Source organism: Lissotriton vulgaris, chromosome 1_1, assembly GCF_964263255.1.
Source record: "Lissotriton vulgaris chromosome 1_1, aLisVul1.2, whole genome shotgun sequence".
Taxonomy (NCBI): domain Eukaryota; kingdom Metazoa; phylum Chordata; class Amphibia; order Caudata; family Salamandridae; genus Lissotriton; species Lissotriton vulgaris.
In genome coordinates this window covers 1654275496-1654289471 of record NC_141685.1, presented here as the reverse complement: position 1 = coordinate 1654289471, position 13976 = coordinate 1654275496, and the positions used below count along the sequence as shown (strand labels likewise).

At 46.8% G+C, this 13976-nt stretch overlaps 1 protein-coding gene across 1 annotated transcript in view; it reads left to right on the top strand.

Annotated features, from left to right (window-relative positions):
- The window catches only part of SND1 (staphylococcal nuclease and tudor domain containing 1), a 2099018-nt gene that overhangs the window by 796698 nt on the left and 1288344 nt on the right, over positions 1 to 13976 (top strand). Inside the window, exon 13 of the mRNA XM_086918876.1 lies at positions 10492 to 10602. Coding sequence (XP_086775002.1) covers positions 10492 to 10602 — 111 coding nt within the window. The remainder of the gene's footprint in view (positions 1 to 10491; positions 10603 to 13976) is intronic.

The window sequence follows — 13976 nt, the reverse complement described above, 5'->3', positions numbered from 1 at the left end:
ATTTAAAGACCAGACTGAACGGGTGGCCCCAACTATAAACCGTTCCACTGCTGCAAGTAGGCCTTGACAGGTTTAAAAAGTATGCGTTTCTGCAACGTAAGGGTTGAGAGATCCTAGAACAGGAGTGGCGATTGACCCTGAAACGTTGGTGGATGCATCTTTCTAGTCTCTGGAGGATCTCTTCCTTTTTGCGAAAATTCTGTACACAGACCAGGATATCTGGTGGGGGCGCCGGGAAAGCCCGTAGGGGTCCATCACGATGAGCCCTATCCAGGCGAAGCTCTGACTCCGGCCGGCGCCCCAGGATGTGATTGAAGCGTTCCGTCGCAAAGCGAAACAGGTCTTTCGTTTCATCAGACAGCAACACATTCCTGATCCGGACATTATGCCTCCTTGAGCGATTATCCAGATCCTCCAGATGGGTCTGAAGGTCAACCTGATGGTCATAAATCGGTATGATTTCCTGCTGCAAAGCTGTGAGTTCAGTGTCCTTGTTATCACTCTTGGTCTCTAGTGCAGCCACCCGTTCCCAGAGTCCATCCACATCCCTACGCACCTCTTATTTCACTGGCAAATTCAGCTTTCAGAGTGTGGATGTCTTCCTGCAGAGATGTGAACAGGGACTCTAAAAAGGTCTTGGTGATAGGTTCTGAGCCGGCCTCAAGCTCTGAAGGTGCCTGTGTCGAAGCTGACGCCATGGAGTCACGTTGCTGGTTCGCTTGAACCTTGGCAAATAGTTCTTTCACCGTTTTATCTTTGCGCCCCCTGATAGTGGACATCGCCCACCGCCAACTCTGGTGTATGCCTCAGATAGTAGCCTTACGCACACTGCGCTACTTCACCAGACTGGAGGCCGCCACTCTCCACAGGACCACAAGACCTCCAGGCACTGCCAACACAACAGTCGTGGGAGCCAAGCCGGGGCGTCTGACCACTTCCTCAGGCAGCAACAATGGCCGACACACGCTCCCCTGTCGGGCCTTCAAAACGCCAGCATAGCTAACAGTAGAGGTCACCAAGCCCCTGTGTGCTCATGTCTCCTGTGCAACAACCAAGGCGTCAAAGCGGCCCAACCGTACACCGGGCCCCCCGGCCGGCCAACAACCACGGCCCACCGCAGTCTCTTCTCCTGCACGACCCAGATTCCAGACCTCCAGTCAGTCACTGCTGGCTGTCATACCCCCAGGCCCACACCGTGACTCTCTTGCTCCCGGGGCCCACTGTCGTAAGCTGTAGAGAACCCTCCGTCCGTCTCTGTGCTTGGCGGGAAGCGCGCCTCGGAGGCTCCAAGGCCCGGCCGCGTCGGGAGCGCCCTCACCAGCTTACAGCCCTCCACACTGCCCTCTAGGGACCTCAGTGTCCGATCATCCGCTCCTCAGTCGCCACTAGTCGCCAGGCTCTCCTTATCTCCGCAGCGCAGGAGGGCCCCCAGGCCTGGGCCATCTGCTCCCCCCCTCGGCTCACCTGCCGCTGCCCCATAGTCTGCCAAAGTCTCGGAGCTCCGCCAGCCCCACAAGGCGGTTTGAGCGATATGTCCCTTTCTCGGAGGGAAAAGTGGTGCTCCTTCCCTACGCCACAGGACCTGGTCTGCACCGATCCCAAGATGGTGGCCCGGTTGACTCTCCCAGTCAGCACCCAAGGCCCTGGCCGCCGGCGCCAAGCAACTCGCGACCCCTCGGGCCGCCGCAGATTGGACCGGGCCTCCAGAGACCACACCACCGCTCCTGGGTCAAGCGGCTGCTGCTACACACCTCCGGGGGGCCTCTCGTCTTGCGCCCCTAAGCACCTCCAACTTGCGACGAGACCGCAGAGCGGGCACTCCTGGATTCCGGGCACCGGACCTCGCCCCAATCACCTCCGCCAGCTCCTAGAGTCGCTCAGGAGCCCCCCAGACAGGGACGCCACCACCGCTACAGCCAATGGATGCTAAAACGGCTCTGAAGCCTGTGCTATACAAGCCGGTGGGAGCTCGGGGGGTCTTCCCTCTGCTCATGCGGCCATCTTGGCCATGCCCCCTCAAAACAGAGTTGTTAGAGGGCGAGGACTGGCCAATGATGAAGCATGACACCAGGTGGTGTGTGACGCCAGTCCTAAACTTTTTGTGAGATGTCCACACTCACATACACAACACTCCTGAGCACCTTTTAGGTCATTCTGATGGGAGCGGCCCTATTTGTGTACAACATTTTGTGTTGGAGGCTGGCCGGCCCCTATCGCCCTGTTGTGCCTCTAGTTCCCTTCCCCAGTAGAATCTTGGGCTAGTGTGGTTTCATCAAGACTTCAAAATTCCCTATTATAAAATTACCTGGTTTTGCAAAGGTGGGGCACCTGTTTTTTTGGCCCCACACTCGCGGCCATCTAGGGAAACCTACCAAACCCACACATTTCTGAGAGCTAGACACCCTGGGGAGGCCAGTGAGGTATGACTTTTTTTACCCAGAATCCGTTGCAAACCTCAAATTTAGCCCTAAAAATCACTTTTTCCACACATTTCTGTGTGGGATCACTGTGCCGGCACAAATGTCCTACCAGAGGTTTCAAAGTAGGGAAACGTTGGGGGATCCACACAAGCCATACCTCCCTGGACTCCCCCGGGTCTCTAGTTTTCATAAATGTGTGGGTTTGGGAGCTTTCCCTAGATGGTCACCACGCCCTGGACCAAAAACTCATCCCTGGCTTATAGTGGGCTTTCTTGCCCCCCCCCTTCCCGGGGGGGGGGGCAGATTGGGGGCTACTGCCCCCCAGGTTGGTCAGAAAGACAGTATTTCCCAAAAGTATTGGGGGGGAGCTTAGGCCCTTGCCCCAGGGGCCTCTCCCCCTCCCTGGTGTTTAGTGGGTGTATCCCTGCTTGGGGATCGACCTCCTGTGTGAGCCTCAAGCTGTGAGCCGTCGACGGGGTTAAGATCCAACATTTGTGTCAAGCGATATTTAGCTCCCACTGCATTGTTTTCCCATAAGTGTTACTTAGAAGCTATCTTACATCTAGAATTATCTGTATCCACAGTGTTTGGATTCCTCAGCTTAGGCATAGTCATTAAATGGAGGTAGAAAACTAGTTGTTGGGTTAAAGTGACAGATGGGTTTAAATCTCCTCCTCTTCTCGGTTTAATGTTTGATCACAGAAGAGCAACTATGGTAACCTGGCAGGTGTCTACTGGGTGTAGAGGCGGGTCAGTCTGGTTTCTTCCAGAACCTGATGCAACTGTACCCCATGTCTAAATCCAAGACAATCCTCTCAGCAGTGTAACAAGTGCCTTGAAGCCCCTGGTACTCAGTTAATCCACTGCCTTTTTCTAGAACTGTAAGGTGCTCTTCATTGTTTTCGTGAAGGCAGTCACAAGCAAGAGGGTCTAAGAGCAGGAAGGGAAGCTGACTAGAGGTTAGTCCTTGTCCTACTAGTAACGCCTCCACACCAGTACTTAAGTGGTTGCACATTCTCAAGCTGTCCTTTTTGCTATATGGGCCATCTTATGATTTTAATACTTATACAGCTTAGTATTGCCATTCTGGCACACATCATTAGTACATTCTTGTGGTTGCAACCACCTTCTAGCCATGCTGTTTAGTAAAGCTCCACCTTAACAGTCTGGCAATGGACAAGGTGTCCTTTCCAATATCTGCAGCTTTTCTTTCAATCTACTTTTAGAATGCCATATTCTTTAGGTGTATGCAATCTTGTACAACCTTTCTTCCAATGGCACACTTTAAGCCGCTAGTGGTATATCTGATATTGTTTCCTTAGCAGGTTCTCTTTCTGCTAATACTAGTCCTCACCCATGTATGGCAGTCATTTGGCCAGTCTCTGCTCAGGGTATACTGAACTAGACCTCAGGGGCCTATTGATGTTTCTAGTAGATGTCGTATGTGCATATGTAGAGAATGATCCTAGGCTTGCTGCTGGTAAGGCGGGCTCACACATTACCTCTCTAGAAACAAGAAGTGGACCTGGGACTTTAAGGCACTCGTTACACTGCTGAGAGGATTTTCTTGGATCTAGACATGCGATACAGTTACACCTTGTTCTGGAAGACACCAAAGTGTATCACTTCTACACCCAATAGACGCCGGTCAGACCTATGGGAAAAGGGAAGTACAGCAGGAGTGGCAGTAAGAGTTTTCAAACATATGGGACTGATTTAAAAAAAAAAAAATAGTAAACTGGTTTGAAAAGGAAGTAGATTTGGGAGGAAGGGTTTGTATAAAAAAAGCAGAAGGGGAAAATACAAGTATTTTTACAAAAATAGAGTAACGCAGGAAAGAAGAAATGGGTATGTAAAGAGGAGTGTATTGGAAGGATATGAGTAAGGGGTTTGTAATGAGCAGCAGTAAAGTCGGAGAAGAGAGTAAGGCGTTTGAAATACAAACTAGTAAAAGAGTAAAGTATTACTTAGGGCGGAGAAAGAAAGGAATAGTGTTTTTTTATGAAAGGAAAAAAAAGGAATTGGGCTCGGGGCCTAGCCCTCTTGGAAGGCACAGAGCCACAATGAAACCCAAATAAACGTATTCAAGAGTGGCTTTTCAGCAGGTTAGTTTCGTGAACCTGGTGAAAGGCATTCTCAAAGAAAAAAAACATTTGAGAACTATGGTTCGTCAAAATAAATTCGTCAGAACCGTTTTTCTACATGTTTTATTTTAGTCGAGAGCGCTTACTACTGTTTTCAGTGATTTAAGGCGAATAATTCATACTAAACCAAGCATAGCACAACATACTTAGTGAATGTGGTGGCAACTACTTGAAAGTGCATTTGAGGAAAGCCAGTAAAAGTTTCAGCCCATAATGTGGTAAACGAGTCTCTATTTCTGTTATAATGAATCCATTTTCAGTCTCTCGAAGTGGCCACCCCACCGCCTCACATTAGGGGAGACTCTCACAGTCGGCTAGGGCAACGGAGCCAACTGCAGACACGTCTCCATTTGCCCCTCCAGATGGTAGAGCAGCTCTAATTGGCAGGATAAGTAGTACAATTTCGCTTTCCTTCACCCATGAATTACCAGACACACATACTAGAAACAGTGAGACTGCTTTCCTGGCACTCCAGTTTTATCTTGAATGGGAGGGGGAAAGAGGTAGCCATGTGACATGCAAACAAACCCTTTAGTGCAGAGCAGCTGGATGCCTGACAGACAGATTTTTGATTGGCTCTATTGCTTCTTCCAGGCAATAGGGATGCGGGTGGGGGGTTTATTGATCGGGGAGAGCAGCTGGAGGCCAGATCAAAGGTTTGAATGGCCAGATTTCTTCTTTCATAAATACAGATCAGTCTTGGGCAATGTGACTTGTGGCACATTTGGGGAAACAGACTGGAATGTAGAAGAGCCCTAGCAGGGTACAAATGTTGGGTACCAGCTTTGTGAAGCAACACGTGGAATGAAGTGAGACTTGCTAACCTGACCATATGCCTTTCCCCTTTGAAGTAATGGGGGGAGGTAAGAACCACTTGTTACATGGTCGCTGTCCTTTTTCCACTTTTGTGAATCAAGAAGGCTCTGATCTATCCAGAGAGGGGAACTTTGATTCACACCAGTCTTATCCCAATATATTTGTAACAATACATGGAACTTGAAGTAAACTGTTTTTTTGTTGCAGTATACTGCCCACTATTTAGCTGGTATCTGGTGCAACTTGAAATAAGTGTGCTGGGTACCTGCTAACCATGTCTCCAGCACCAGTGTTCTTTCCCTAAACTGTATGTTTGTTCCACAGTTGGCAAACTCTTTGGGATCTCTTGTAAGTGGTACCCCCGATACCCAAGGCATTGGACCTAAAGAGGGTCTTTAGGAGCTGTAGCACGATTTGTGCCACCCTAAGGGATCTCTCACCAAGCTCAAGCAAACTGTCATTGCAGCCTGCGTGTCTTGGTACAGAGAAAACCGAAGAGTTGACATGGCCCACTTCCTGTGTGCTATGCCTGCCCGCACTACATGTGGCATACGTAAGACACCCTTATGCAGGCTTTACAGCCCTAAGGCATGTGCACTATTGCATGTGAGGGCATTTCTGCGAAAGTGGATATGTCCTGGTGATATCCTAGTTTACCCTTAGATATTACCAGGGCACAGGGAAGCAATAACAAGTACATGGGCTGGACACTCGTCATTATACGTTCCCCAGCTACCGGATGGCTTCGCTGGCCAAGGTGTTTTGGTACCAAACACCTAGTCTTAATAAACCGAAACTGATGCCAGTGCTGGATGTATTAATGGGTGCCCCTGAAAACCTCCTGACTGCTAGTGTGTTGGCTGTCTGGTTTTGACCGGCCAGCCACCATATACAGATTTCTGACCTCCTGAGGTGAGAGCCTTCTTTCTCAGAGGACAGGATCAAAGCCTGCTCTGAGTGGAGGTGTTCACACCTCCAAGCAGGATTGCTGTTCCAGAGTGGGAAGCTTCAAAGACCCTACCAACTTTGTTACCCTGGGCCTCTCCAAATAGTGGAGGTGCCCACCTCCCTGTCCTGGCCTCACTTTTTGGCAGCAAGGCAGCCGGAACAATTTGATTAGGAGGTGTGCCCACATTCATCCAGCACCACCCCCAGGGTGGGCCAGCTTATGTGGACCCCACTTTTCAGAAATCCCCAGCTTGTGCTTGAAAGAATTAGCCTATTCGGATCAGAGTAGTGGTCGTATAGAGGGGGCGTATTCACCCTACAGGTAGGCAGCCCATTGGCTACTACCCAGTACTCCCCTTAACTGCCCTAAATTGAGTGTTTGGGTAGCACCCCTCGAGCCTGAACTTCATATTCGACTGATAAACAGGAGGAGGACGAAGAAGAGTCACAGCCTGGAGAGAATTGCAGCTGAACTAGGGCAAAAATCCTGCCTCCTCAACCCTCTCTCAAAAATTGCATCAATGACTCGTCTTGAGAGCTGGAGAGCTACCAACGGCTTGGGTAGCCTGCCAGCACTTCAACCGACAGTCTCCCTTGGAGTAGAGGAGCTACTTGCTTGCATTCCGCAGGCACAGACTAGCAGAGTCCAGTCCACTGCCTTGCAGCTCCCCAGCTCAACCGACTCCGCAGACGAATAGGAGAAGGTACTCGTTCTCTGGAAGGTCAGATCTTTCTCCCCACTAAGAGTGAAGACACCAGGACCAACCAGAGCAGTGCCATACCAACCCCCTGGGTACCAGATGCCCTGCATCAAACACCAACCGTGAGTGTCCAGTCTGGCCTCTCACATTTCTAGGACCAAGCAGCCATCGAGGGATGTCCGCATCACTGAGACCCACTTCGAGAATGCACATCTTCCCCGATTTCTCCTTTTCCAGCTGTCTGTCTAAAACAGGTACATATTTGTGGCCCAGCCGACTAAACCACTCTGTTCCCGAGCCCTCTATCCTGGGTCCCGATGAACCGGCAGCACCTTCGTGCTCCAAGACTCCTTACGACCTGACCCCCTCGTTTGGGAGTCGTCTGACTTGCCCGCTTGCCCCGTGTGCAGCCTCTTTTCAAGGCCCCCCCCCCCCCCTTTCTGTAGCACCACAGCAACCCGTCTCACCAGCACCCTGCTCCCGGCAGAATCTGAGGGTTACCGAAGAACTGCTGGTAGTAACTTTGAAAGTTGGCCCATTACTTTCCAATTCCTGAAGACGAACCCCTGAAACGGGCTGTACCTACCTTTATATGCTTCTTTGACTTCTCCTCCCATATGATTGCATTGTGTGTAAAAGTTACAGGTCTGAAACGTTTGCTTACTTGAACATAATTGTATCGAAAAATGTACTTACCTTGAAACACAGTTCTTGAGTTTGAAATATATATATATATACAAAGAATTATTATTTTTAAATTGGTCTCAGATTTATTCTGAGTGCATGTCTCATTTATTGCCTTTGAGTACAACAAATGCTCGGCACTGCCCTCTGATAAGCCTAACTGCTCGCCCATACTTCCACAAGAGAGCGTTACTTTATCCTCTGTAAACCAATTGGGGACCCTCTGGACTCTGCACAGTTTACTTTGTTTTAGTACACTATAGAGCCAGCTTACTACAGAACTGAACTACAAATCACTTTGCATCATCTTGGTGGCAGCAAACACTCTGAAGGTATTTTCTGGTGAGATCATTGCTTATCCTAAACAATGTGTAGCCCACCCTTATTTTGCAGAGAAGATTTTACATTGGAAAAACACTGGTGATGAGGCACTCTAGAAATAAGTGTTTTCCAGTGGGAACTTTGTTTATTGCATTTAATTGCTTCATTAAGCCAGATGAAACCTCTTCACTGGTCATCAAATCTTCGATGAAATGACTTGTTAGCCCAATTAAGTATATCAACTGTATTTTTATCAAACAAATGATGAATTCAAAATTCATGCCTCTCACACAACAGACTTTGTTTATGCCAAATATTAATGAACAAAAATTGCAACTAAGGTTGCATTTGAGTCCACCCCCCCTTTGCAAATTTTACTTTGGCAGGAACCCACACGCTAGCGGAGTGAACTTACTGGGAATGTACTTGTCCCTGCTGGTGCATTGCCATGCTTGGTAGTGTCCCCATTGAGCCATTATTAACTTGCACACCCCAGTCACCACTCATTATATAGAATATCTGATGGGGATACAAGTGCTCAAATACGTTCTCCATTAAGAAGGCCCTACTCTCTTATCTAACATATGGACTCTGGGGGGAATGCCTAACCAGATTATTCAACATAGGTTACTGCACACAGCAATTAAGGACCCATATTCTAAAACTGAAGATCTAAACAGAGCGAAAATGCCTATCAGAAAGATCACTCTATATTACTAGGAATTGCCAGCGGAGGTTGATGCTTACTATTGTGGCATTCCTAGGCGGGCATTGCTCTTAGTTGCCATGTAGTTTAATGGTGGTAAGCATATAAACATCTCAGGAGTGCTGAGAAGATACTGCACAGCTGAGGTTCCCTCTTGGCAAGATGTAGATATGACTAAAAGGACATTGTTATGGGAGTTCTGTTAGTTGAGCTGTTGGCTGACATATTATGACCTTCATTGGTTCTGCTTTCTCTATCATGTATAGTTTTTGAGTTCTTGTCCATCCTGAGAACTTCACTTGATATGCTGATGTTTAGTCCCCCCATTAATGTCCTGTTATCTGTTGATAATGTGTGTGTATGAACTTTGGACCCACAATAAAAAGCAATTGCAGTTTCTTTTACTTCCACGTTCTTCGTAAATCCTGGCACGTAAGAAAGTATCACTTTTGAGACAACACAGAGACAGTTTGATGAACCCTCATGTGCGTAGTGCAGGACTATAGACGATCATTCCCAAATCAGTGTCCATTTTTTGCCCTTTCACATCCAAGCTGGACAACAATTGTTACTTGCAGGTGAGGTGAATTTGAGTCTTGAACTGGTGTAATAGGTAATGTCTACTAAAATACCTACATAATGAAAGTAGGGCTTCACAGATCTCCAGTAGGTTGCAGTCCTAATCTACGAATATCATCACGTTTACTAGACTGTAATCAAAAGTATTTGAATCTGGCCATCTGATCAGACCTGCAGTGGCATAGCATTGCCTATGCACAGATATCACCCCTGGCAACTTTCAGGGTTTTTTCTATGCATATTCTTGGTGAGGCTGCAGGGGCTGAAGGATTTGTGGGTAGTTGGTTGTTGCCATGCAGGAGGAGTGGTTGCTACACAGTGAGCAGGTTACACTATAACTGCTTTCTAGACCCCAGCTTAGCCTGTCACAGCAGAATCCCCCACAGGCTGGTATGCCAAAGTAAAATAGGGGCAGTATTGGTGTCGGGCTTGTTTAGGCCCGAGTGGAAAGCGTGAGTGGTAAAGGAGGTCCCCAGGTACTTGTTGATTAATGTTTACGATTTGTAAATCGCACACTTAAGTGCTGCCTCACTGTTCTCGTAAAAATAGCCCACTGTCTCTACAGAGCGGCAGCCTTCAGTAAAGAGGCTGAGATCTGGTTCACCCATCTCCTTTCCAGGAGAATCTTCTGAGAACCATCTTGCCTTCCCCTGCGTGTTTTGCTCGGCAACGCTGCAGTTGGTGTATCAGTGGTCACCTGGACAGAACACATCAAACTGGTTAGAACCCATGTGATGAAAAATGAAGGCAAACAGCATTTTTGGACATCTGGTGCAAACAGCTTTGGGTGTTTAGCCCTCCAAGCTGTTTACTCCGAGAGGCAGTTCCTATCTTTAGCCTTTCCCCGGGTAGTAGTAATAACCCACTCCCTATGCGGGGCAAAAACACCTGCTTGGGGATCCTTTTCCTTGACAGCAGTGACAAGTCTAAACCCTCACCTTAGCGGCACTTACATCCTCAGTCTGATTTCAATCATCAAAGCTCATTAACTTCAGTGCACAGTCGGGCATCACCTTCCATGTCCGTTCTTGTGGAAAGTGTTTTGTTAATGCGGTGTGCCATCAAAGGTGCTTCAGTTGCCTTTTGTGTACAAGATAATTTAGGGATCTCAAATGGTGCATAAACGTGACAATAAATGTAAATAGAACTAATTATCTCTCTGTTTATTGCAGAAACATTGCAGAGGCCTTGATTAGCAAAGGACTGGCGACCGTCATTCGCTATCGGCAGGATGATGATCAGAGGTCTTCGCATTACGATGAGTTGCTCGCCGCCGAAGCTCGGTAAGTTAACCATTTAATCGGCCATACGTTGCTTCCATAGCAATCACTTGGCTCAATGGCTTTCCGTACCTTTCTGACATGCTGTGTATACCATCAACATGCGTCTGTTTTGCAGCTAAACGCCCAAATTATCCTGACTGTCTGTCACTTACTGTTGCAGTATTTTTTCTTATGCTTGCATCCTCTCCAAATATCCATCAACTTTGGGTCCTGTCTGATTGTGTGGGGTGCCACGTTAACACTGTGCCTGCCAAGCTTCCATGATTGTACCTATGCATTTGTGAACAGTGTCTAGTAAGACTGGCCTCTTTGGAGACCCAAGACCTAGGTTAGTTCAATGTTTGTACGTACAGAAGTGTCCTTAAGTGAAATGGATTTGCTCTGAAGCAAAAACAGTGTGGTTTTTAGTGCACAGCTGATGATGTAATGTATTTCTGCTCACAGGTTTAGAAGAGTTAGTTTGAGCTCCAGGGCACTTACAACAGTGCCACGAAGTAGGTTCTCAATAGTGATTGTTGTAGAGTTCGGTTCCCACTGGGGTTGGCCTCCTTCACCAGATTATAGATTAGTAATTAAATGGTAGGAACTGGAGGATGCCAGTGTTCAAACAAAAGACTGTCCCATTTTGATTGGGAGTGGGAGTCCTATTTTTCCAAATGAATGTTTGAAAGTTATTTATAGATCATTTATACACAACCTGAAAGGCTGTGTGTCCGCTCTGGTCATGTGATCCCGGTCTTCCTATAAAACTGAAAGTAGTGCAACAGGGTTGTTCAATGAATTTGTAGTTGAAGGTCCTCCTAAAGACCACGTTCTCTAACTTTTCTCTTAATTGTTGCTATGCAGAATGGATGAATAGGTTTATTCCAGTTATGCTCTGTTGATTCATGGTCTTTAATCCAAGTTAATCCTGGATAGATGGGCCTGAATATAGTGGGGTAACAACTACTGAAGATAATTGAGGATGTTCCACAAGAAGACAACTTACTTGGTGAACCATGCTTTGCAGGCCTATTAGTAACCGCAATCATCCAGTCTGTACGTACTACTAAACTCCTAGTCCTAACATACTGGGCAATCTTTAATTTGAGCAAAAGAGTTTGAGGGGCTTAACTTGCATATAAAGCCATCTCCTAACATCCCCATCGTCATGATGGGAGTCCCATTTTAACAGTAGAAATAGCAGTATTAACCACTTGCATGCGGGGCTCATTCCCTCGCTGTGCGGGGGGAGTGGGGGCACGCACAGCGCCCGGTGCTCATGACAAGCTCAGCTCGTCATGAGCCTCGGTGGTCGTGTGCTCATGACGAGCTCAGCTCGTCATGACCACACCAGTTTGTGTAGAACGTTCGCACAGCAGGGGAATTAACCAAACATGCGAGCATTACAACGGTCATGACGAGCTCAGATAGTCATGACGAGCTCAGCTAGTCATGAGCACCGTGGCTCATGACGAGCTGAGCTCGTCATGAGCGTTCAAGGGGTTAAAACATCTCCATAGAGCAGAAAAGTCACTTGAGTAACCCTTCAACCGTATTTTATTACATCCAAAATTCAGCCAATCACAGCAGGGACCTCAGCATTCCCTTCCCTAGCAGTGCCACCATACCTCAGATTTCTTACTGCAAGCCATGTGAAGGGAGTTTCTCTAAGCTCTCCTCAGTTTTTTTTTCCTGGGAGAAAGATTTAGTCCAGCTTTTGACCTATAAATTATCTTCTGTAGTCAACATCTATCCTTAATCATTTTGTTTTTTTCCTGATGGAAATGTCAGATATGCGTTTAAAAATGTGTGGCTTTCGTGGAAGATAAAGGCTGCAATCTGAAGACTCCGCACAAAGAATGTATTTACTGCCTCTATCCCAAGCAAAAGGCCAAGGAGTGCATAATCTGTCATGCATTCTAAGCAAAAACTCTGAAAGACCGAGAGGGCAGATTACTACTATGACTTAAAAAGATCAAAACTAAGAATACCCTCATCTGAAGAAAGTCCTAAAAAGGTGCACACGGGTCCTGAATTATACCTTTCAGAAGATTGAAGTCCAGCTTTGGATGTCGTAGATCATTCAAAGTTTTTTTTTTCGGGCCAGAAAAATCAAGCTACAAGCATTCGATACCTTCACTTACGGCTCTATCCCATTACGGTTCTAAATGTAAATTTAGGACACTGTCGACACAGCACATCAACAAGGAAAATTAGTTGAAAAAATTGTTGACTAAGCATGTTGAGGGTATTCAGTGGCTCACTGCTTCGACAGTATGCTGGGACTCAACCATCAACACCACTTTGCATGCTCCCTTCTTTAAAGAACCTAAAATACCTCCACCACCTCATGATCCTGCTCCGTAATCCGTTTCAGCTCTGGTTACTGATGATGTTTACTATGATGACAATAGGAAAGAAGGTGACATTTCAGAGGATGCTCCTCACTATGTTGGTTTGAGATAACTATGTAGCACTGTTGTTCGTTCCGGTTACCCTGCCAACTAGGATTTCATTCCTGGATGACATTGGAGGTGTGAACGCATTGTTAAAAAGGCAGTCCTAAAGATTTGACTTGCCAATCTCCATAAAGCCGTTGGACTATGCTCACAATTTCGAAGAACTTGCTTGCAAATCTGCAACGGCCATTCCTTATTATTGATTTCATTTGGGCGGAGAGTACAGCAACAGTATTTGTGGTTGCTCCAGAGGATTTTCCTGCATATCTCAGGGTAATCCTCGGCCCGACTCTAATAATGCAGGCAGCCCAGGGGAGATTACGAAATCAGCTTACACCCTGTTCAACAACACCTGACAGGGAGGGTAAAAGATGGAAACAATTAAGGCAAAAGATCCTCAGTCATGGCTTCAACTACAGTAATAGTGTCCAACTCTTTTGCGATTCCCTACAGATATGATAAACAGATTTTGTTGGATTAAGGCTTTAGCCTTCATCTTTTACCAGAGGACAAGTGGAATGAAGCCATGGTAATTTTGCATGAAGATGAAAGAACATCTTTTGATATCATTGACATGGCAGTGGACATAGCTGCTGTTGCATTTAGGCAAATTGTTGGCGCAGCAGTCTTAAGGGAAGGATGGCTTAAATTGACTAGATCTGAAGCAACAAAGCTTTAAAAATCCAAATGGAAAAACATGGTTGTCAGATAACCATGTTCACCGTATGAAATCTTTACCCCAGCAAATTCATCTGTATTTATTACACTTACTGTGTGCAGGTATCGCTCACGCTTCAAAGTCCATTTATTGACAGTATCCCACTTCAAAAGATTCACTGTGATTAAACAAAACTATTAAATGATACCTTAAAGGTTTATACAGAGTTTATCCTTTGATTAAAAATCCACAAATTTATGGCAGCTGAACACAGG